The sequence below is a fragment of the Chiloscyllium plagiosum genome, unplaced genomic scaffold (genome assembly GCF_037043375.1).
Source record: "Chiloscyllium plagiosum isolate Xiang-an unplaced genomic scaffold, Cpla_swu_hap1 HiC_scaffold_6, whole genome shotgun sequence".
NCBI lineage: Eukaryota > Metazoa > Chordata > Chondrichthyes > Orectolobiformes > Hemiscylliidae > Chiloscyllium > Chiloscyllium plagiosum.
The window spans coordinates 46,426,312-46,451,236 of NW_028270144.1; the positions used below are offsets into that span (position 1 = coordinate 46,426,312).

Genomic DNA, 24,925 nt, shown 5'->3' on the forward strand with positions numbered 1-24,925 from the left:
TTGAATGGTTCCCTCTAGGCACAGTTGTATTGAACTTGAGGATAATGTGTTTATTGATAAAAATAATATGCACAGAATCATTTTCAATAATTATTTTCCTGAATTGATTGAAGTAATTTGTACAAAATCAATAATTTGAGAAGTTCATCATTTATTTCCCCTTTTAAATGTGCAGAGAAGCGTAGGAACAGCAGAAAGCTATTCAATCCATTGAGCCTGCCTTGTCCTTCAATATGATCATGGCATATCAAACATTTCAGTGCCTTTTACTTCCATCGTCCCCATAGTCATGTGCACCACTGGAAATCAGAAATTTATCAATCTCTTCCTTCAAATACTCAAAGACAGAGCCTATCAGTCCTCAGTGGTGGAATATTACAAAGTAATTGTGCCTCCTGCACCCCAAGTTTTAGATTCCTCAACTCGGGGAAACATCTTACATCTCTAACCTGTCTATCTATTTAATTATTTTGTAGGTTTTGATGACATCACTTCTAATCCTTTAAAACTCTTTGCTCAGTTTACCTAATCTTTCTCCATAGAATGGTCTCAACACTCTGGGAACAAGTGTTGTCAACCTTTGATGGACTCCCTTTATGCTAGTAATATCTTTCTTGAAATAAGGAGACCAAAACTGCACACATTACTCCAGATACAATCTAACCAAGCACTTATGCAATTAAAGCAAGATGTCACTATTACCGTACTCAAATGTCCTAGTGATAAAGGCTAACATTCTGTTAGTCTTCCTAATAGCTTGCTGCACTTGCATGTTACCCTTAAGTGTCTAATTGACAAAGACACCTAGATCTCTTTGTATATCTACACTTGCCAAGCTCTTGCGATTTAAGGAATACTCTGCACAGCTGTTCCTCCTACCAAAGTGGATAACCTCACTTTTCCATTATTGGAAAGTAACATATTCCATTATGTTATTCCATTTGCCATGATCTTTCCCATTCACTAAGCCTGTCCAAAAGCTCATGAAGTAGAGTCATAGAGTCATAGAGATGCACAGCATGGAAACAGACCCTTCGGTCCAACCTGCCAGCACCCGGCCGATATCCCTCCAAACCCTTCCTATTCATATACCCACCTAAATGCCTCTTAAATGTTACATTTGTACCAGCCTCCACCACATCCTCTGGCAGCTCATTCCATATACGTACCACTCTCTTGTGTAAAGGTTGCCCCTGAGGTCTCTTTTATATCTTTCCCCTTTCACCCTAAACCTAGCCCTCTAGTTCTGGACTCCCCCAACCCAGGGAAAAAACTTTGTCTATTTATCCTATACATGCCCCTCATCATTTTGTAAGCCTCCATAAGGTCACCCCCTCAGCTTCCGACGCTCCAGGGGGAACAGCCCCAGCCTGTTCAGCCTCTTCCTATAGCTCAAATCCTCCAACCCTGGCAACATCCTTGTAAATCTTTTCTGAACCCTTTCAAGTTTCACAACATCTTTCCGATAGGAAGGAGACCAGAATTGCACGTAATATTCCAACAGTGGCCTAACCAATGTCCTGTACAGTTGCACCATGACCTCCCAACTCCTGTACTCAATACTCTGACCAATAAAGGAAGTAGCTTTACATCTTCCTCGCAACACATATTCCCACTTAGTTTGTATTATCCACAATTATAGAAGTGTTACATTTGATCTCCACATCCAAAACACAGATACATGTTGTGAACAATGGGACCTCAATTACTGATCCCTGTAGAACTACTCTGAAGATATTTGGCCAAGGCGAGAATGATCCATTTATTCCTATTCTGATATCTTCTGTTAGTCAATGGATAATCCATACAGGGTACATTATTCCTATCCCAGGTGCTTTAATCATTCTAACCAGCCTTTTCGATGGAGCTTAATCAAAAACTTTATGAAATCTAAGTAGACTACTTTCATTGGCTTGCCTTTATCAGATAAGTTACTTATAGCCTCAGAAGAAACTTGTACAAGTTAATAGAAACATAGAAAATAAGAGGCCATGTAGTTCTTTGAGTCCATTCTGCCATTCAACATGATTATGACTGATCATTCAACTCAGTACCCACTTCCCACATTCTCCCCTTACCATTTGATCCCTTTAGCCCTAAAAACTATAATTCTAACTCCTTCTTGAAAACATTCAAAGTTTTGGCCTCAATCCCTTTCTATGGAAGAGTATTCCACAGAACTACCATTCTCATCTCAGTGCTAAATGGCCAATCCCATATCCTTAGACTGTTTCTGGACTTCCTGGTCATCAGCAACATCCTTCCTGCATTTACCATGTCTAGTCCTATTAGAATTTTATGGGTTCCTATGAGATCCCCCCCCCCTTCTTTTAAACTTCTGTGGATATAGTCTGAATTGATCCAACAAACTAAAAGGACAAGAATGCTGGAAATCAGAAAAAAAACACATCCAGTTAGATCCCATCTACCACCCCCTGAGAAAAATAACAGAAAATGACATCAACACAGGAAATGACATCAACATAGGAAATGACATCACCAACCCAAAGAAACCCAAACATATAAATTGAAAGCAGGAATCATCAGCAATGTTTCACCTGAGGCCCATTGACGATGTTACCAAGCAAGGTTATGAAACATCTGGAAATGAACCTTCCAGCTCAGTGAGCAAACCTATATCCAGAACCTCAACCTGAGCTACAAATCTTCTCAAAACTCATCAGAAATAAAATGAAGAAATTGCTGGAAAAACTGAGCAGGTCTGGCAGCATCTGTGGAAAGAAAGCAGAGTTAACATTTCAGGTCATCAGTCTTATCATCACATAGCCTACTTACCAGACACAAACCATCGTCAAAAGGTGTGGCGCTAGATAGGCACAGCAGGTCAGGCAAGATTCGAGGAGAGTCGATGGTTCAGGCATCAGCCTTTCATTGCTGATGAAGGGCTTATGCCCAAAACGTCAACGCTGCTGCTTCTCGGATGCTGCCTGACCTGCTGTGCTTTTCCAGTGCTACACTTTTTGACTCTGACTCTCCAGCATCTGCAGTCCTCACTTTCTCTCAGACACAATCCATTGTCAGCTACTAATAGTTCCCATTAGCATTAACTTTCCAAGGCTGATCTTTACCCACTCCTTTGTCTGTCCAACTGTATTTCTCCCCATTTGTGCTCTATCTGTATCTATTATTTACTCCTCCCTTCTCCCCCCACCACATTGTCTGCATAAATATCACTTTTTTTCTGGCTACTATCAGTTCTGAAGAAGGATCACTGACCCTGAAATGTTAACTCTGCTTTCTCTCCTCAGATGCTGCCAGACTTGCTGAGTTCTTCCATCAATTTCTGTTTTAGTTCCTAACTGATCCAATCTCTCTTCAGATGTCCTACCATCCCAGGATTCAGATGGGTAAACTTTTGTTGTGCTCCTCTCATAACCAGAATATTCTTCCTCAGATAAGGTAACCAAACTGCACACAAATTATCAAATACAATTTTTCCATTGGCAGAGCTATACAAATTTGTGCTGATTGTCTGTGCGTCCTTCAGATCATTATTACCCAGGCATCTATTTATAAAATCCTTTATATTAGATTTTAGCATTTTCCTTACTAGTGATGTAAGTCAGTCAGTATAAATTTGCATAGCTTTGTCAAGGGGCATCGTATTTGATCATTTGAACGCAGTTTTGATCAATTTTCATCAGTAAGGAAAATGCATAGAATAAGTGCAGCGAAGATTCATCAGTGAAGGTTGATCCTTGGGATTGGAAGTTTGTCTTATGAGAAGAGATTGGGATACCTGGGCCTGTATTGTATGAAATTTGGAAGAATGAGTGAGCATCTCATTGAAATGTATAGAAGTCTAACAGGCTGAAAAAATCTGGATGCAGAAATGATTTTCCCATTGCTGGGGTTTCCAGAACAAGCACTCGCCTTCTTAGGTTAAGGGGTAGGCCGTTTCGGACTGACGTGAGAAATTTCTTCAAACCTGTGAAGGCCTCAATCACAGAAGACTATGGAGGCCAAATTACTGAATATGTTTAAGAAAGAAATGCGTGGATTTCTAGAAGCTAAAAATGTCATGCGGAATGTGGAGAGAGCAGGGTTATGGCATTGAGATAAAGAGTCAGCTATGATCATGTTGAATTGTGTCGCAGGTTCAATTGGCCAAATGATCATCTCCTATATTCTCGCTTTCTACATTGACCTCAAATATTCTATTGATTAATTGAAAAGGCTTACTGTCACTTTTGGGTTATACCAAGCCAGCATTGAGCAAAATGACTCGGGTGTGAGATGATGTCAACAAACAGGTACAAAGGCCAGCAGTGTGAAATCGCAGGCCTGGTGCTACTATTCTCACTCTTTATATTAGAGTGCAATTTTTTCTTTTATTGTCCAATGTTTATGATGAAAATATTACACCAGGACATATCAGTCTGCATTTCTAGTCTGCATTTATTTTTCATCTTAGTTTCTTTCTTTTATATTTGTAATATACACAATTATATATCCATGAATATGCTAAAATGAATGTTTCATTAAACAATGAAATGACTTATTATTTGAAAGGTAATTGAGCTATTTTCATCACTCTTGAGGCTATGCAGTGGACTAACTTTGAAAATAGTCAGTTTTGAAGGTGAGTTGCCAGACTCGAAATGGTAACTCTGCTTTCCGTCCACAGATTTCTTTCTGTCCACCAGCAATTTCTGTTTTTGTTTGAAAATAATTAGCTAGTCACATTTTAGAGTTTCATTTTTTAAAAAAAGTCAGTGAAATGAAGGAACTTTGATAATACATTGTATTATCTTATGCCAATATCAACTGCACACAGAGGAACCCATGTACCTTTGCATTGTTTCTGGGTCAGTTCCAGAGAGTGATGTGCTTGTCAGTCAATCTGTCTGATTAGAAAAGCGGATGAGACTGCACATTTGTGGGAACCTGAAGTCAAATTTCTTTCTTTTATTAATGAACATTGAAATCCTAAGAGCATGAGAGCTGTTCTCCCTTTTTACTTCAAATTTATTTAATAATTAGGATTAAAAAATATTAAAGGACATAATCTAGCCTTGTTGGTGGCTTGTTGAAGTAGTTTAAAAGCACACCCAGTCAGTGCAATCAGTAAAAACATGGAATCTATATGGTATGTTTGGCATGTTTATTTGAGGCATACTGGTTTCTCTCTGTCAGCACCAAGTTTGTTAACTGGGAAAAGGATGCCACGTGATATAGCATAATGATCCTTGTGGAGCCAGTTTATTTTAAAGTAAAAAAAAAACCTGGTTTACTTCACTCTCTGATAAAATAATAGACTAAATGTTTGACTTTGTAAGTGTAGCATCATAAGGTACATTAGAAAATATGGAAAATTCTCTTTTAAATATGGAAACCATTTTTGCACTGCAGATGAACAATGGATGCCCATGGTTTCATTTCCTGCTTTATATTTAATTATTATTTGAATCTCTACCATTTTACCATTTTTACTAAATGCATTATTACTGGGAATGATTTTAGACTTACTGCCATCTTTACTGGTTTAGATACTTAAAAAAAACATGCAGTAAACTTAAGGAGCATATGTGCTCAATTAAGTAGATTAGTTCTGTCCTATTTTTAACACAGAGCATTTTTATGTTTGGTCTCTGATGTTCTTGAAGTAATCATCAGGAAAGGAGACAGACGCCGTTGAGAAATGTAGATGAACAGTTACTTCTGCAAAATAATACAGTTTCCACTACATTGTATTTACAATTTATATCGCTTCAGATAAAATGTAGTTGTGTTATAAAAAATAAACTGGATCCTGTGGTGAGGGTAAAGCAATAACACTCATTCTTAACTGCAAATTGAGTTTCCTATAAAGGTCTCTCGATCTCTGGTATGGGTTTCTGATTAAGAGTCACCAGATTCAAAAGATTAACTTTGCTTTCTCCCCACAGATGCTGTCAGAGTTGCTAAGTTTCACTAGCAATTTCCCTTTTTGCTTAAGATTTCCAACATTTGCAATTCTTAGTTTTAATTCAGGAAATTGCAATATTCTAACCACCTCTGCTTGCCTGATTCCCAAACTCCTGCATTTTTTGCTACTGTACAGGCTATACTATGACTTCAGAATAATACAACAAAATAAAAACAGGAAGTTAATTCAGTCTTTGGGGACAATGTAAATCCATCAATAGTGAATCAGATTTAAACATCACCTGATTTTCCATGCCAATTAAATCAGTTTATAGGAGGAGATTTTTTTTTCGGTACCCGGCATCAATTAAGGCCATTACTCAACATGAGACATATACAGTGCTGGTGGTAATGCAAAAAAAAATCTCCCACCCCACCTCCATTTTGTACTACTGGTAGCTACTCCTGCGAGCGAGATCTACTGTCAGGGTATGCCGTGCTCATCTGTCTTGCACCATCCTCATACATTCCCTGTCACTCATCTATGACCGCTTTGTGACACCTGTCATCCAACTACACTGAGGTCAACATCTCTCTCTCTGCTGCCCTTTTTTTCACCCTCCAGAGGAGATGTGTATAGTTTTTCAGCTTTGACCATTTGACCAGAGTACTGACATTTTTTTTTAACAGTGAGATCAAGAAAGCATATAACTTGAGCTAAAAGACTAAATAAACAATCGGGGAGTTAAATAATGAAATTTTTAGAGTTGAACTTTTGCTATATATGGAAAGACAAACTAGGGACCACAATCAGATTTCAGTATGGAGGAATAGTTCCAAATCAGGAAAAGTTTGGATTAATTTGTGGCAGTCCAGATTTTTAGAGTTGGAAAATAGTCTTTTAACTGTTTAGTTCTTCAAATAGACAAATATGAAATGTCACGAAAGTAGCTAGGATCTGTGGATCTTCGGGAGTCAGGCTCCCGGACTCGTTCCTGATGAAGGGCTCCTGCCCGAAATGTTGATTTTCCTGCTCCTCGGATGCTGCCTGACCTGCTGTGCTTTTCTATGACCACTCTAATCTTGTTTCTGATCTCTAGCATCTGCAGTCCTCACTTTCACCTAAGAAGGACTATGGCAGATCTACACATTATGTTGTGGCAATACATTTGCGGTATGTCAGAAAAATTAGTCTCATTATCAAAAGCTATTAATACTCAAGCCACAATTAGTTGCACTCTCCATCAGGATAAAAGATCACATTTCACAGAATGTGGTCATCCAAGTTGCAGTACTAGACGAGTGTTGCCTCATTGAAATTGTTGATTAGAGACAGGCCTGGCTACAACAATATTATTTTAATCAGGGGCATTAATTTTAGATGAACACCCATCATCAACAGAATACGGGTAAATGTATTTCACAGTACATTGCTATGACCTCAGCTGATGATACTTTTGGACAAGGCAGTCCTCAAGAATGAAACACAGCTTGACAGACTACTTTTTTCTGCAGTTTGATTGTTGGGGTGACCAGCCACTGAACAATGAAGCTGCCAATGATCTTTCTACAAAACAAGTGTATAATAAAAAAGAAAAATTACAGCTTAGAAAAGTCCTAACATAAACAGCAAAAGTGATCAGCTCATTCATTCCCTAGCAATATCATTTCCAGACACTCAACCCCACTGAAGCATCACTGTTACCTTAACTCTTTTATCTCTTAATTAACTAATGAGGTTGCAGGTATTTCCTTTTTCTGACTTACTTTTCAAATATGACATGTGATTCTCTCAACCCACCCTTCCCACCTGGAACTTTCCCCTGCCACTGCAGGAATTGCAAAACTTGTGCCCACACCTCCCCCCTAACCTCCATCCAAGGCCCCTTCCACACCTATCAATGTTTCACCTACACTTCCACAAATGTCATTTATTGTATCGTTGCTCTCCTTTTCATTAAGGAGACTGGACACCTTCGTGAAGAGCGCTTTAGAGAACACATCCGGAACACCCACACCAATCAACCCCACCGCCCTGTAGCTGAACATTTCAACTCCCCCTCCCACTCTGCCGAGGACATGCAAGTCCTGGGCCTCCTCCATTGCCACTCCCTCACCACCCAACGCCTGGTGGAAGAACGCCTCATCTGTTGCCTCAGAACACTTCCACTCCAGAGCAGCAATGTGGATTTCACCAGTTTCCTCATTTCCCCTCCCCCCACCTTACCCCAGTTCCAACCTTCCATCTCAGCATCATCCTCATGACCTGTCCTACCTGCCAATCTTCCTTTCCACCTATCCGTTCCACCATCCTCTTTGACCTATCACCTTTATCCCCGCCCCCATTCACCTATTGTACTCTTGGCTACTTTCTCCCCAGCCCCACACCCCCACCGATTTATCTCTCCACCCCGGAGGCTCCCTGACCCATTCCTGATGAAGCACTCCTTCACGAAATGTCGATTTTCCTGCTCCTCGGATGCTGCCTGACCTGCTGTGCTTTTCTAGCACCACTCTAATCATAGTCCTTCTTAGCACAAGGCTGTCCAAACTGTGGTTTGTGACTCAATTGGAAGTTGCGTGATGTAATTTTGGGATCATGGGCTCTGAGACAGCAATGGTGGGTAGAAAGTTAGACAGCTTTCTAATAGCTGTGTAGCCCCTTTAAATTCTTGTTGGCAGAGCCTAATAGTTTGCTGTCTGAGCTGATTTATGCTGCCCGTGAAAGGGGAGGTTCATTTTTTCTTGGAGAAGTCCCACCCTGTCATCAACTTTGTTCATGCCCATTGTCCACCCTTACTGCCCCTCCCATACCAGTGAACAACTGAAGCCTTCCTTGTTCATCAGCTCTCATTTCCTCTCCAAGTTTCACTTTGGGCTCTCAGAAAGTCTGAGGCATTCACATTGTGTCACAGTGGCAAAACGTTTTTAAATGCTTAACAAGATTACAAGGAGCAGCTGCATTACAATCCTTTGTGCCTTAATTAATTAAAAAAAAATAGACTGTGCCAGCTATATGATCTTCACTGTTATCAAAAAATATTCTCCTGATGGACTGCATTTAATGCTAAACTTCTTCTAAGTTTAAATTTACGGTTCTTCGGAAGAGCACAACTCAAGATTGAGCTCTTTACTCCAGCTGGAGTTATGATTGTTTGAAACAGATGTTTTATTGATGTGTTTGAAAATTATTCATCTTCTGTAACCAATTCATTATCTATCATTATGAGGCATTGGGGGGGGGGGCTCAGCAGCAGACTGGAGAAATGGTAGAAGATACATGTTGATTAACTCAGGGAAGACCCACTGCAGCATGGGCAAATGAGTAACTGGGCAGGTAGATGAGTAAGTCAGTGAATGAGCACTCCGTTTGGAGTGGTGAGGTGGCCATCCGAGTATGTCAGGTAGAGTTGGAGTGGTTGCAAGAGAAGATTCAGGTTGGGTTGAATGGAGAGGATGGGTGGCTAATCAAGTTGGATCAGGTAGTAATGATGGGAGATAGAGAGCTGGTTTGGGGAGTGAGCTGGTTCTGATCAGCTGGTAGCGTAGTCAAAATGGGGGAAGGATAGGAATTTTGAGGATAGTCAGATTGAGTTGTGGGGAGAGAGAACCAAGTTGAATCTGTGGGACCAGGAAAGGATGACTGGGGAGTCAACTGTGGTGCTGCCCTTCAGTTATTCTTGTTAATGACCGAGGTGGACCAATATTAACCAACTTATGCCTCCAGGTTAATTTGCAGGCAAGTTCTGAGTACCTGACTGAACCTCTAACACTGAACTCAGTCTCTTAGATAAACACAGACATTCACCGGCAGAACAAAACAGCCCATTGGGAGTTTAACAAGTGTTTATGTCAGCACTTCTGTGGGGTTCTGATGAACATCTGTCAAATTGAATTCCAGGTTTTAAAATATGAATACCAGAGGACAAGGAGAATCATACTGTTTGAAAGAGCTATCCAATTATTCTCAGTCCTCCACCTCAATCCCGTATTCTTGAAAGCTTCTCCTTTTTGGTTATTTGCTGACGTCCATTTTGGAAGTTGCAATTGAATTGGCTTCCCCCATCCTTCCAGGTGGTGTCTTTCAGGTCAGAAGAGCTAGCTGTGTAAAAGAAACTCTGCTAATCTCTTCTTTGGCTCTTTTGCAAATCACCTGAAGCCTTTCATCCTTGATCACTCAGTCAATCCTAGCAAAGACAATTTCTCCTTTACTAACTCAATTAGAACCTGCCTGTGACTTTGCATACCTTGACTCTCCCCTTAATCGTCTCTTATAAAGGCATAGTTGTACAGTACAGAAACAGAGCCTCAATCTCAGCTTCTTGAGTCCCCCGCTATACCTGAGCCCCTTCATCAAAGTATCATTCTGGTACACTTCTTCTGCACCCTGTGAAGTCTTGACATTCTTTGTCAAGCGTGATTGAAGAATTGAAACCTACTAAATTATTCATAAAGGTTTAGCATAACCATGTTGCTTTTGAATATTATTTCTTTTATGAAAAATGAAGACTCTGCTTTTTGCAAAGCCTTTTCCACATGTCCAGACAGCTTCAATAGTTTGTACAGGAGCCTTTAGATTTCTGTATTCCTGCTGCCACTTGAAAATTATGTGCCAGTGTCAAACATAATTGTTATAAACTACACAGTTAATGATCCCATATACTTTAGCAGCCATTGAAATAATATGTCCTGCCTTTCCATGTAAAACTGAAGCAAAAGTGAAAGTCAACCTAGTCCCAAAGGATCATAGGTTGCTTTCCTTTTGAGAGAGGTGAGTTTAATCTGAGTGTCATTGTATCTCAGGAGAAAGTGATGCTGGAGATCAGAGTCAAGAGTGTGGTGCTGGAAAAGCACAGCATCCGAGGAGTAAGAGAATCGACGTTTCAGGCATAAGCCCTTCATCAGGAAGGACCTATGCTCGAAACACGATTCTCCTGCTCCTCGGATGCTGCCTTACCTGCTGTGCTTTACTAGGACCTCACTCACGTCATCATATCTCAGGCAAGGTTTAGAAAATGGGGCCTTTGTGGTGTCCTAAAGAATTTCATTGAATATTTATGGAAGATGGATGCCAGACCTGAAAATATTAGGAGTTGATGATACATTTGTTTCAAATAATGGGTCTTGAGATCTCAAAGAGATGAAGAATACACTTAAGACCATAAGACCATAAAACATAGGAAGTAAGGCCATTCAGCCCATCGAGTCCACTCTGCCATTTAATCATGGCTGATGGGCATTTCAACTCCATTTAGGCGTGAAACTGGACACAGAGAGTACTGGAGAAACCTGACAGATCTGGCACCATCTCTGGTCAAAGAAATGGAGTTAACATTTTGAGTCCAATTGAGTTAGTTTCTGTCCCTACAAATGCTGTCAGACCTGTTGAGTTTCTTCAACATTTTCTGTTTGTTTCAGATTTCCAGCATCTGCAATGTTTTGGTTTCATTTTAGGTGCAAATTGGAAAATGTGACCAGAATCAGCAGCCTGAAGGTTGCTGGAAGTTGAGCCACAGGACTGATCTTGTAAAATTAACCAGTTTTATTTGTAGTGGTGCACAGCAAATAGAACCTTACAACATTCAGCTGGTTCTGACATTGGTGCTCAAGGCTGGTCCTCTCTGATTTAATGGAAAATAGAGGAGTAAAAAGTGAATTGATCTTTTTTGGTGGCATGCAGCAGTTCCTTTTGTTTCCATAGATTCAGAAAACCATTGCACACTCAAGCTTATAAATATTGAGCAGGGCTTTAGAACAAATTTAAAAATCACACAGCACCAGTTTATAGTCCAACAGGTTTGATTGGAAGCATAAATGCAATTAAACCTGTTGGACTCTAACCTGGTGTTGTGTGATTTTTAACTTTGTACACCCCAGTTCAACACTGGCATCTCCAAATTTAGAACGAATGGTTGGTTCTAATTAGTAAATCCAAATTTCTTATCCACTGTTCACTTTGAGGTCCCCACTCAAATAAAACAGACCTGGAGTTGTAATATCTGAAAAACAGCATTAGCTATTATCAGAAAACAATACTTCTACTACAGCTTTATTTTCCACAAAACGTAATTTTAGCAATACTAATAATGGGAAAAATATAAAATTCTTAATGACTTGAGGTTTTTGAGAATCTGAAAATCATTCATAAATCTCAACCTGTAAACCTGATTTTAAAGAACATATAGTGGCATTCACATGGTGGTGAGTTTAAAATTGATGTTGTATATTAGGAACAGGGACCAAACACCATTCATTAACAAGAAATCTGTAATGTAAGTGAAACAAAGTAGGCACTGTAAGAATAAAGTCAGACTGATTGTTTTTTTGCCATGTTCCATGGAATAATGATCATTCATGACATCTTTAGTCCCCATGAGATTAGTTGTCAAGTGATTGGATTTTTAAGTATGGTTGAAAAGTGATCTGTAATTAGCCAAAACAAAAATAGTTATTTTTCATTTCTCATGATGAGTCATTGGATCAAGGGGGCATTTTATGTTAGATTACGATGGTTGTATACTTAGTCATCTGGATTTTATACATGATTTCATTCATGAGAGCACTTATGCATTGAACAGGAATGCAATCGACCCCCAGTAAATAAATGAAAGACAGTGATGCTTTATAATTCACTATCCACAACATATTCAAAATTAGATTAACTAGTCATTATTTTTGTTCCTGTTTGAGCAATCTTGTATGCCATCTTGCTGCTGCATTGGCGGTACAACATCCTTAATTGCACTTCAGAAATAAGTTGTTGGATGTGCATTTAAAAAAAAATGTAATGAAGTTTAAAGGTACTAAATAAGTAAACACAAGTTTAGTCCTTTCCTCCATTTCTTTGTTTCCGCAAGCTATTCATAGTTTTGGAAATTGATTTGAATCCTAGCCACAGAGCGAATTTAATAAGATTTTAAATTATTGATTTCACGTAAAGCATAACAAATTATATTTGATTCATCAAAAGAATTAAGGTAGGAGAAGGTAGTACTATTTAAGACTAGATACCAGTAATAGTCTTAAAGGGAATCTACACAAGTAAAAGAAAAATGTCGTTGTACCTTTGAGCTGAATTTTAACAGAAACCAGCCAAGAGTCAATTTTAGCAAGTTTTGTGGAGAGTTTTAATCAGTGAGCCTGCATGTGATTTCTCATGCTATTTTCCAAAACTCATCTGATTAGCCATGCACCATGCCGTTATAGTGCTCCTCTTGTTGTATCTTCCCTCTTGGTTCAGGCAGACGTATTCAATGCTGCTGGGATACCCTGGGGTTCTTGATTCCAATGCAATGTTTAAAACATTGTTGTTCACCAGGTTAAGCACTGTCAGTCCAGAGTTGTCACAAGAATTACCTGGACATCTTATGTGATGGAAACTGGCACCCCACTTTTCGGATGGGGACTCTGAAGTCGTGATGGATGGGTAGTACAACAGAGGTGATCTTCTTCCCTGTGAACCTGCAGAGAAAACCATGCTAAAAGACACCTGTCTGAGGTTGCCACCAGAGTCAACACTGTTTCCACAGTCTGAAGGAATGCTTAATACTATTGCAAGATCTCTCCCCTGCCAGACTAAATGCTACCATCTTTTCTCTGTTACTGCACCCACCTTCCATCCATCTCGTTCTCTCTCTCTCTCTCTTGATTGTATGTGATATCTTCCTTCACTCTTCCTTCTTTCGCACTGTCTCTGTCTCTTTCACACACACTCACTCACTCACTCTGTCACTCAGGATACCTCACCACTTTCTTCCCATCTGCACCAGCACTAAGAGCTGTGCCAGCCAACTTCATCTCATTCAATGCCTCCCTTTTTTTCCCCAAGAGAAAGTAGCCCACAGTAGGACAGAAAGAGACAAGACAAATGGTATGGTACTGTCATTTGTCTCCTTATCCCCTATGAAGAGAGGATCCCTAGCCAGTTATCATTACTGTTGTAATACTGAAATGTCCATGTCTCAGCAGCCAAGTCATTGTTATGCTGCTTTCCTATTATTGCCACTGTGAATGTAATTTAACATGACTATCCTTGCAGTGCATCCTCTCTTTTGTCTCCTACTGGCGCCAGTGAAATCTGCACAGCCTCCACTGTTAAGACAACAACCCCACAAGGATCTTCTTCACTGCGAGGAAGAAGCCACAGATTTCTCAGAAAATACAGTGGTAAGACTGCTTCCTGGATCCTCCACCAGCTAGGTTAGAGTTAGTGAACATATCACTGCCATGTCTCTGCAGATGATTGAGGAAGAAATACCTGAAGTCTTTGGAACTCTGAGGATTGCTGGAAAGCAGACAGCCCCTGAGCTCCAGGCAGGCGATGACCCCATGTATTGAACAAAGAACAAAGAAATTTTACAGCCTAGGAACAGGCCCTTCAGCCCTCAAAGCCTGAGCCGATCCAACTCCACTGTTTAAACCTATCACCCAATTCCTAAGAATCTGTATCCCTGTATCGCACTTTAAATGAATCTACCATGCCTGTCTCTACTACCTCTGCTGGCAATGTGTTCCTGGCACCTACCAAACTCTGTGTAAAGTAGTTTCCACGTGTATCCCCCTTAAACTTTTCTCCTCTCACCACGTGATCTCTCGTTATTGAATTCCTCACCCTGGGAAAACACTTATCTCTATCCACCCTGTCTATACTCCTCATGATTTTGTAGACCTCAATCAGGTCCCCCCTCAATCTCCTATTTTTTGATGAAAACAATCCTAACCTACTCAACCTCTCTTCATAGCTAGCACCTTCCATACCAGGCAACATCCTCGTAAACCTTCTCTGCACCCTCTCCAAAGCGTCTACATCCTTTCGGTAATGTGGCAACCAAAACTGTACCCAGTATCCTAAGTGTGGCCGAACCAACGTCATGTACAATTTTAACATGACCTGCCAGCTCTTATACTCAATACCCCGTCCGATGAAGGCAAGTATACCACATGCCTTCTTGACCACTCTCTTCACCTGTGCAGCCAGCTTCAGGATACAATGGACTTGAACTCCCAGATCTCTCTGCTCATCAACTTTTCCCAAGGCTCTTCCGTGTACAGTATAGTTCGCTCTAGAATTAGACTTTCCAAAATGTATCACCTCACATTTGCCCGGATTGAATTCCATCTGTCACTTCTCTGCCCAACTCTCCAGTCTTCTATATTCTCCTGTATTCTTTTACGGTCTCCTATGCTTCGTGTCATCTGCAAACTTACTGATCAGACCAACAATGCCCTCTTCCAGATCATTTATGTATATCACAAACAGCAGTGGCCCCAACACTGATCCCTGTTGAACACCGCTGGTCACCTTTCTCCATTTTGAGAAACTCCCTTCAACTACTACTCTCTGTCTCCTGTTGCTCAGCCAGTTCTTTATTCACCTAGGTAGAACACCCTGCACACCATGTGACTTCACTTTCTTCAGTAGTTTACCACGGGGAACCTTATTGGCAATTAGCAACTTCATAGAAATGCACCAGAAGGCACAGAGCAGCAGGCAGATTTGTCAGAGGCACTGGGCAAACTGGTTCAAAAGTCAGAGGACTCCATCAACATTGTTAACACTGTGCTTCCTCTGGTATGTGTTAGTCTGACTTCCCCCATGCTCAGCATCAATGCAAGGCAGTAGCGGAAAGAGGGACCTTGGCCTCACTTCAGGTACCTGTTCCTCACAAGGAGACAAGGCAGTGCCAGTTGTCACTCAGCAAGTGAAGCAATCAGCTCACAGGCTCCTCACAAGTCTCCTCTGAAGATTCACCACAAGAAGCCATGCCTTTCACCTCCACCCTACCAGCCACTCTCAGTCCTGTCAAAGTTCAACCTGAGGGTTTGGTGCACCTGCCTTTAGGCAGGACACACTCAGGATGTTTGAACCATCTAGATACAGGTCACCTGACCAAAGCTCCAAGGAGAACAGGACAATTCTGTAGGGCAGACTCCCTCCATCCCAGTTCCGGAGCCTGGAACTGCACTGAGACTGCACTGGAGGTGACCTTCTGAAGGTACATAGATACTTCATTGTAAATATATTCTGATACTTTTAAATTTCACATCAACTGTGTGAGTGAATATCTTCCCAGCTGCAACTACAAAATTGAAGGGAGAGGCAATCCCTCCTTATTATTGATTCATAATATTTTGTGGTCCATGTTGAGAAGCAAGCACCAACTGTACAATGTGATTGCTACTTTAGCAACCACAGTGAATCTTTCCAGGCTTCATTACATTACAGTATTTGTACGTCACTGTCGTTCATGGGATTGATTCATAGTGCTGCATGACGTGGCCAAGAGTATTTGGGCGACAGTTCCACACAGTTTGTCATTGTAAACTGTTCACATAAAGCATTTTATGATCACGGGTTTCTTTCATCGACTGTAAAGGTGACTGTTTAATGCTTTTGCCCTTTGAAAGGCCTTACATTACTTTAAATTTGAGCTTTTCCCTCACAGAATGAAATCTTCACCACACTGGATGTGGTGACAGCCATTTTCATCTCTATTGTTTATTTGCTGTTTGATGATGATGGAAGGAAACAGCAATCGTACTTCACAGAGTGAGTCATAGACACAGCCTCTCAGTCTAGGTAAATTCTCCAGATCTTTACATTCCCTTCTTGGTAGCCGTCCATGTTAACATCATCAGCTTGTATCTTCCTCACACTCCAACCTAACTCATTCACTTAACTCTTTATCTCCCACTTCAGGGGAGCCTCAGGCATACTGTATTGTCATGCCAGACATAGCAATACACAATTGAAGCCAAAATGATGCTGACTGAAAGTGCCCACACCTTGTATGACCTCTTTCCTACCCATGTTTTGTAGTCACCCCGATTATATATGGAGTGCCTGCCTTCACAATTGTTATTCTCTCCACACACTAATATGCTGCTTCCAAACCCCACAATTGATTTCTTTAGCTTCCCTCTCCCAGTGTTGGCCTCTGATATTATCCCTCTCTTGATTTCAGTGAATGACCACCCTGATAACTTGGATGGACATGCCTGACTGATGACTTACAACACCCCTGATTGATCACTCCAATTGACTTAAGACAATTCTTCCGACAGGTTGTGCTGGAGCTGTGGCCAAGTCTCTTGATTGGAAAGGTATAGTTCCCCTGAACCTGTACTGCTTCATGTTCCTGACTACTGTGTCCAATCACCTCAATTGATATCATGGTGTATTCTTGATTAACTGTGCCTGGTACTCTGACTTAAGGATATCTCCCTTGACATGACTACAGACTGCTCCACTTAGACTTTGATTGAAGCACTTGCAGTTGTTAGCTGCATAAGCTACTGGTACATGATACAGATGTGAGATTGGTAGCATGGTGTTACACATGTTTACCCCTTTGATTGATCGCTGCTGACAACAATGACAAGCTGCCTGCCTTTATGTCTGTGCTAAAAGACAATTTGTAGTAACTGTCTGAGGGGCCAAATATTGAGAAAGGTAGAGCGAGGCAGAAATGCTGCGAGCATCAAAGTTGATGTAAATTGATTAAGTGTTAGGAGAGCACGTGAGCACTCCTGAAGTGCAGCCTGGTCAAATCCATTACTGGTTGCCTGGCCCTGTGTAAAAATATCCTGGCAGCAACGTTACACTGAATGACACCAGTATGCCTCAAAGTGCAGCATTAATATGTAAAACCTATTGTAAGCGAATTGGAGGTGTGCAATGAGGATAGGGAAACATGGGTGTGGGCAGTTGCTGCCCTTGGTCTATGCCATGAAATAATGGCGACTGCCTACCAAGATTGAGGTCAAAAAATCTGGTGCTGGAAAAGCACAGCTGGTCAGATAGCATCCGAGGAGAAGGAGATGCATAAGCCTTTTACCAAGATTGAGGACCAGAGGAGCAAGTGGCAAGCTGGAATCGCTAGTCGCCCGTTCTGACTTTCATGTCAGATCTTGTCAATTTCTAGTTTGTAGAGTGGAAGATTAGGCAACAGCATTTCAATGAGATGAGATTAACTAATAAGACATGCAAATGGAAGCAATCTGGTCTCTTTATAATCACAGGTGAGATTCTCATCTCATGTTTAAACATTTGTTTGACGATTAGAACTTCTTTTATTGGACACTGAGAATCTAATTTTTGCTGATCTCATTTTGTTTTCCAACAGTCTTGCTGACACCCACATCCCTCAGTAGGTGGGACGATACACCCAGAACATTTAAGCCTTGATTAAAAACAACAATTTGATTAGTGCTCAGAAGAAGACAAAGTAATGCTGAAGTTAATTGAGTGCTTACACAGTTCAGTTCCATAATCATCAGTACTATGGGTAACTTATGTGGAAATGACATACAAGCTGTGCATGGCTCACATGGGTACTGCTTTGATGAGGGCAATAATGGTGGGGGGTGTGGAGTGGGCACTAAAGGATTGCACAAGAAAACCAGAGCAGGCTTTTTGTGATCTCAGTGTGCAACTAACATTTAAGTTACCAGGTGGTTATTCTGTCTGCAATTTAATCATATATTGTGAACTCCGCATCTCTTTTTTTGCCTTATCCAAACTGTCCTCCAATATCTTTTGGACATTTCTTACACATATCAGAGAGTTGTGGCAGACTCCATGAATCTTCTTCTTGTAAGTTTGCTGAAACCCATGTGTTCCTTTAAATTTGCTGATAGGCCTTAGGATTTCTCACCGAGTCAAACAGTACAACCAGTATTACGTATACCCCATTTCCTCTTTCATCCTCTATCCTCTGTTTGTGACATTCATATCCAGCCCATCTTATCAACATCCTCTGCTCCAAGTGCTTCTATCCATTCCTCACTCTTTTCATGTTATTTGCCTTACTTCATAACTTTTTCCACCACACCTCTCCCATTTCTACTGATCCTTCCCCCATCATTTGTCAGTCTTTCTCTCCTCATGACATGCTCTTCTCCCATCTTTTCACTTTTTTTCTCTTTTGACACATCCGTAGACACATCTTTTCTCCATTTTTATTTCTCCCCATCATCTCTGACTCCCATATATTCCTTTCCACTTCTTCTACATGGTCCATGCTTTATTCTCTCCTGCTTGGCACTGTCCTCTAATTACACCCACCTGCCTCTGCCTTCTTGTGTCTCCCAACCTCTCCCTTAATCTTCCTTCCATTTCATTACCAGCCCAAACTTTCCCAGTGAAGGATGCCTGCAGTCATTCTGATTCACTGAAGCTCCTTATAAATAAGAACCATTTGTTTGACCATATATCCACATTAGTTGATCAGAAAACCCAGAAGTGTGATGCTAATCCCTTGTCGAGGTTGAACAGGCATGAGAAAGCCCCTGATCAAATGAATTAATGTTCCCAACCTCTTGCCGTCCCCTCTGCTTTGGTCAGGTCAGTTTTAATAGAGTGATATCCGTCAGTTTCCATTTGACAGTGTGCTTTTATTGAGGTAGCCATCTTTTCTTTATTATAATTCAACTCAATATTTATTAAAGCACATTGAATGGCAAGGTGCAAAATGACTGCGATAAATGTAGTGTGAACAAATGATCTTAACCTCCAACACAGCAATTAAATGTGGTGCTCTTTCAATAATAATGAATTGTACTGAATGCCTTCAACCAAAATACAAATACTTGATAGGTGGTAGCATAAACGTTTGGGATAGGTTCATTTATATTGAATATGTTACAGCTCTCTGGATATGCTGTCAGGACATACTAATGTTCAGATAATGTTGTGAGAAAATAATGGACTCTGCAATTTTCAGCATCAAATTTCTCCTCCAGTCAACTGCGTACCAGCACATTTTCTGCATCAATGTGATAACAATGACAAATCAAGAGACATTGAGAAATTAGCTTTCAGTTAGATTTTTCTTCAAGGCATGACTGAGAAACTTCGAGTAATTACAATTCTGAAGGCCAGATTTTTCAAGTAAATTACATGTAAGGTGACACTTTTTTGATCAGTACATGTGTAAGATTAAGGAATGTAAGCTAAACCTGACAGTACTAAACTGTTGCTTTAACAATTGCTGATAATTGCTGCTACATTCCAGCCATTGTATGAAAATGTAAGTGAGTTTACTGTTAACTGTTTGGTTGTGGAAAATATAGGTTTATACATAAGTAGAGAAAGTTGTATCAAAACTGTACATGTTTTCTTTCATGGATTTCAGCTGTAACTACCCTTAACAGGGCCCCAACTTGACTGCAAGTAGTAAATTAAGACATGCATTTAGATATCAAAAGGTCATGTTAGGTTCACTGCTGTATAGTGAACTATAAAGCTACAAGGTACTGGAGTACTGCTGAAATGCGTTTGAAGTTGCAGGAATGTTTAAAGCTACTGTTTACAAGAGCAGCCAGTTATTTGAACTTAGGTTATTGCTATTTATAAGAGGGAAAGGATGTTCAACAAACATTGTTGGTAAAATAAAGATGGGCATAGCAGTTTGCACTGAATGTGTCATGAAATATTAATGCTTCTTTTCTGACCTTTGGGTAATTATCAATTATAATTTTATGTTGCAAAATAAAAAATGCAACATTCAATGGTTAAATTTACTGGACCATACCCATGTCATAAATGGGTGGGGAGAACATAATTAGACATGCATGAAGCATACTTTGGAACTTGCTAATAGAGAAGTTAAAATTCATGGGGGTCATCAGAATAGGTAGAGAGAAACTGTTCCCATGATTGAGATCCAAGGGGCACAGATTTAAGGCATTGGCAAAAGGTTCATTGATGACATGAGGAGAAACGTGAAGCTGATTCCCATCTACTTGTTACCCTCCTTGTTTCACACTATAAAAGTCTGAAATTTGGAAGGTGCATTCAAAGGAGCCTTGGCAAATTGCTTCAGTGCATCTTGTAGCTGATACATACTGCTGCCACTCAGGCAGTGGTGGTGGCAGTTGATGTCGAAGGTGATGGGTGGGATGCTCTACCCTGAATGGAGTCAAGCTCTTGAGTGTTGTTGCAGCTTGCATCCAGAGAAGTGAGGAGTATTCCATCACACTCCTGACTTGTGCCTTGCAGGTGGTGGACAGGCTTTGGGAGATTGAATCCTACAACATTGCCAGCATCTAACTTATCCCTATAGCTGCAGCATTTAAATGGCTGGCTAAGTTAATTTCCAGTCAGGAGTATTCTTTAGGATGTTTGTTTCATGAATACACTGGTCTGTCCCATCATTGAAGGTGGGAGGTTTGTGGAATTCCTTTTATGGTGAGTTGTCCAACATCATTCATGACTGTATATGGTAGGATTTCTGAGTTGTTGCCTGTGGGATCAATTAACGCTGTCTACAAATTTCTGCTTCTGCTGTTCAGCACACATGTAGTTTTTTTGTTGTAAATTTTCCTAATTTGGCATATTCTGATCTGGCCTACTCGTAGTATGGTTCTAGTTCCAGCTGATGAAGGGTTTTGGCCTGAAATGTTGACTTTCCTGCTCCTCGGATGCTGTCTGACTTACTGTGCTTTTCCAGCTTCACATCTATTGGCTATGTAAATTCACTGATTAGACTACACTGATTACACTGATTTACTGATATGACTATGGTGTTTTTAACTTCAGAATAATTCAGATCATACTCGTGGCTTTCTTTTTTAAAATGATTTATTTTGTTACTCACATCTGCATGAGGAAGACATAATAATTAAAAATTTCATTTTCCCACAAGAATAAAAATCTCTGGTGCTTTGGTGCTCATGGAACTTTATCCTTTTCCAGGTTCCATATTGAGTAACACTTACTGTTTGAAAATACAATTAACAGAAAGAAAGTTTAGTTGACTCTAATCATAAAATGTAGAAGAGCCATGAACACTTGTTGTGTAGCAACGTTTAAATGTGTTTTAAAAACTTGCATGCAAACCTTGATGTTACTGCTGGTGATCTGGCAAATTCGCCAGTCTGGCAAATGCCTGGTCCTGAGACCGCTGGAGTATGGAGGTTCAACCTGTAGGGTTTGAGCACCAAATTTTATTGATACGCTTAGTGCTGCTCCTCAAATAAAGGTTTTTTTCCTTGTCTTGACACTAATGGTAGAATGATGGATATGCCAGGTTGTGAGGTTACAGATTGTTTTCAGGTTAAATTCTGCTGCTGATTATGACTAACAGCATTTCATTGGTGTTCAGTTGCTGGTTCTGTTCTGAATCTGTCCCTTCCAGCATGTTGGTCGTCTATGTCATGCGATTGAGCATGTCACCCATATGTTTATACAAAAAAAAACAATCTATCAGGAAAGCTAATTGGAATTCAGATTCCAGACTGACTGATGACTAGTGTTGACATTTCTGCCCAGTCTGACTTACAAATTTTGTGAAATTATTTGCTTTTGAGAAATGGACCATACAATTTTTTATGCCCAGCCCAATGGGTAATTACTTTCATCTGTCTGTTAGGATTCAACATGATAGAATTGAGTGATTTCAATTTGGATCTTTGTGCATGTGGTGCCTGGAACTCTGCCGGTCCTCAGGATGCTGCAGGGAGATCTCCATGTAACTCCTGTGCTGTTGGCAAAATGCTAAGGGCCCTGTAAAATGGTGTCTAGTTCAACCTTTTTTTAAGTCAGTCAGCTACCTTTCCAAGTTGGCCGTCTGCATGAATCTCTACTTGCTGCTGGCAATGGAACCACAATGGAAAGTCAACCCTATGTGGTTGCTTGCAATTTTATATCAGTTAACATGCTAGTCTTGCACTTGCTGCCGTGGCCACCACCTGTCATGCAAAATCTAAATGCAAATGTGCAATGGAGAAGGAAAGCCAAGTTGTATGCTGCTACAAACAAGTTGTTTGTAGTATGATGTTTCATATTCTAGCTTCCACTGAATTTAGAAAAGGTGCTTTCTAATGATTTTGAATCCAACTTCTCAAGTACATCCACGTAGAACACTGCCGCAGAATGTGGGGAAAGGATACAAAATAATCAACTTTGTGTTGTTAGATTGTGAAATTATTGAAGCTGAATGATTTACCAGTTTGTCCTTTTAATTGCAGAGTCTTTTCAGAATATCATTTGGCATGCAGAGAATAACACCAAGATGCTGTTCAGAACGACCTACCGGAATATGGCCTTCCAAGCAGTTGCACCAATTCAAGAACTATTCACTGATGTTGCACTCTTTGTTTTTGGCTCAGAGATGAATGTCGACGAATTTGTTAATAGATTTTTTGATAGTCTCTTTCCATTGGTCTATAATCATCTAATCAATCCTGCCCTCACTGACATCTCCCCAGACTTTGCAGAATGTGTACGGATGGCAAGGAAGGACCTTAATCCATTTGGTAATCTTCCAAAATTAATAACGAGTCAAATGTCAAAATCTCTAATGGCTAGTCATATGTTCCTGCAGGCCTTAAATTTAGGAATTGAAGTTATCAACACAACTGATCACTTACAGTACACTAAAGAATGTAGCAAAGCTCTGCTGAAGATGCTATTCTGCTCCCATTGTTATGGAATGACAAATGGTAAGCCGTGCATGGGCTATTGCCTGAATGTGATGAGAGGATGCCTTGCTGCAATGGCAGAAATTGACCCACACTGGCGGGAGTACATCAGGTCACTGGAGGATCTGTCAAATGGAATACAGGGAAGTTATGATATAGAACACGTTTTGCTGAATCTCCATTCATTAGTGAATGATGCGATTATGAATGCTCAAATCAACGGGCCAAAATTGTCAGCAATGGTGAGTTTTTACAATGGATTTTATATTTTCTGTGCAATATTGCTCATTTTTATAGGCTCATGTATAATATGATATAGCTATTTCCCAAACAATTCTCAGAGCAGCCATTTCTTTGGTTTCAATATACCCTGAAGTTCAGAACAGAGACTGAAAACATTGAAACAAAAGTTTTGTTGTGAAATGTAATTCTTTTGGTTCCAGAGCCTTATCAAATCCAGGATTCCAGATATAGAAGAAAGAAAGAATGATAGAATTGTGTGTACGCTGTCATTTCCTTCCCTTTCTTGAAGTCCCTCTGTCTCAGTTTGAATGTTTCTCTTTCCCAAGCCCTCTCTATTTGTCTTTTTGTAGATCTATTGTGTGTTTTTATTTGTTTTTGCAACCCTCTCAGCAATTTATCCTGTTGCCATCTCTCTAGGTCATTCATAATGAAATATTTTTGAGCTCAGAAATCCCATTCATCAAGATGGTTGGTAGTTAGTGTGGGTAACTTTGCTGTTGCATTTGCAGATGCAGTTTGGTGCTTATGTGCAATTATGGGATAATAGTAACAGAACTTTTCTGTGAGTCTGTGAATCCACAGTGTGACAGAATGCAGAAAAAAAATGGAAATCTTACTTTACCACTTGGGCTTTCTCACTTTGTATTCATTTAGATTGTATTCCTAATGTCCCAGTAATTGCTCCTAAGATTAAATTGGGCCTCTTGACTATAATAGATCAGATCACTGATTGCTTTATGGAAGAATGTAACTAATTTAAGAGCATGATAGACATTGATGTGTTCTTTTTAATTGTACCTAATTACTGCTTAAAATTTCTGTAAAGCTGTATGAATATATTTTGAGCTATTGAGTTCTTGGGAGTGATGGTGACATAGTGGTAATGGGTAATATCGCTGGACTAGTAATCTAGATTCCACTATGGCAGCTTTAAATGAATTAATAAATCTAGAACTGAAATTGAGGTCCTTATTTTCATTCCTGCATTAGGTGCACAGAGCCAGGAAAAATCCTTACTCCGTGATCTTGACCTGTAGAAGTGGCTGTGTGCATTTCAATTCTCAATTGATGGGCAGGCTGAATTGAGATTTGGGCTGGGTAACCAGGAAGATCAGAGAAGGCTACCTGTTCTTGAGGGTCTTTGAGCAGGAGGCCTGACTGAGGACTCCTGCATGGTCTTCAATACTTAAAAAATCAGATTTAAGCACATAAAATCCCTCCTGCTTTCATCCTTCAGTCTCTACATGCTCCGGTTCATGCCATTCACGTTTCCTGAAGCCTTGTACAAATTTATGACACCTTATGTCCATCCACCAATCTGACACAACTCCTGGTATTCCCCTTGACATCCTGTGCCCCTCTGCCTATCTCCTATTGCTCTGCTTTTCCA

General features: G+C 40.2%; 1 protein-coding gene across 1 annotated transcript in view; it reads left to right on the forward strand.

The window, feature by feature from the left end:
- Positions 1-24,925, forward strand: part of LOC122551041 (glypican-5) — a 1,004,898-nt gene that overhangs the window by 223,890 nt on the left and 756,083 nt on the right. Inside the window, exon 3 of the mRNA XM_087987984.1 lies at positions 22,840-23,534. Coding sequence (XP_087844110.1) covers positions 22,840-23,534 — 695 coding nt within the window. The remainder of the gene's footprint in view (positions 1-22,839; positions 23,535-24,925) is intronic.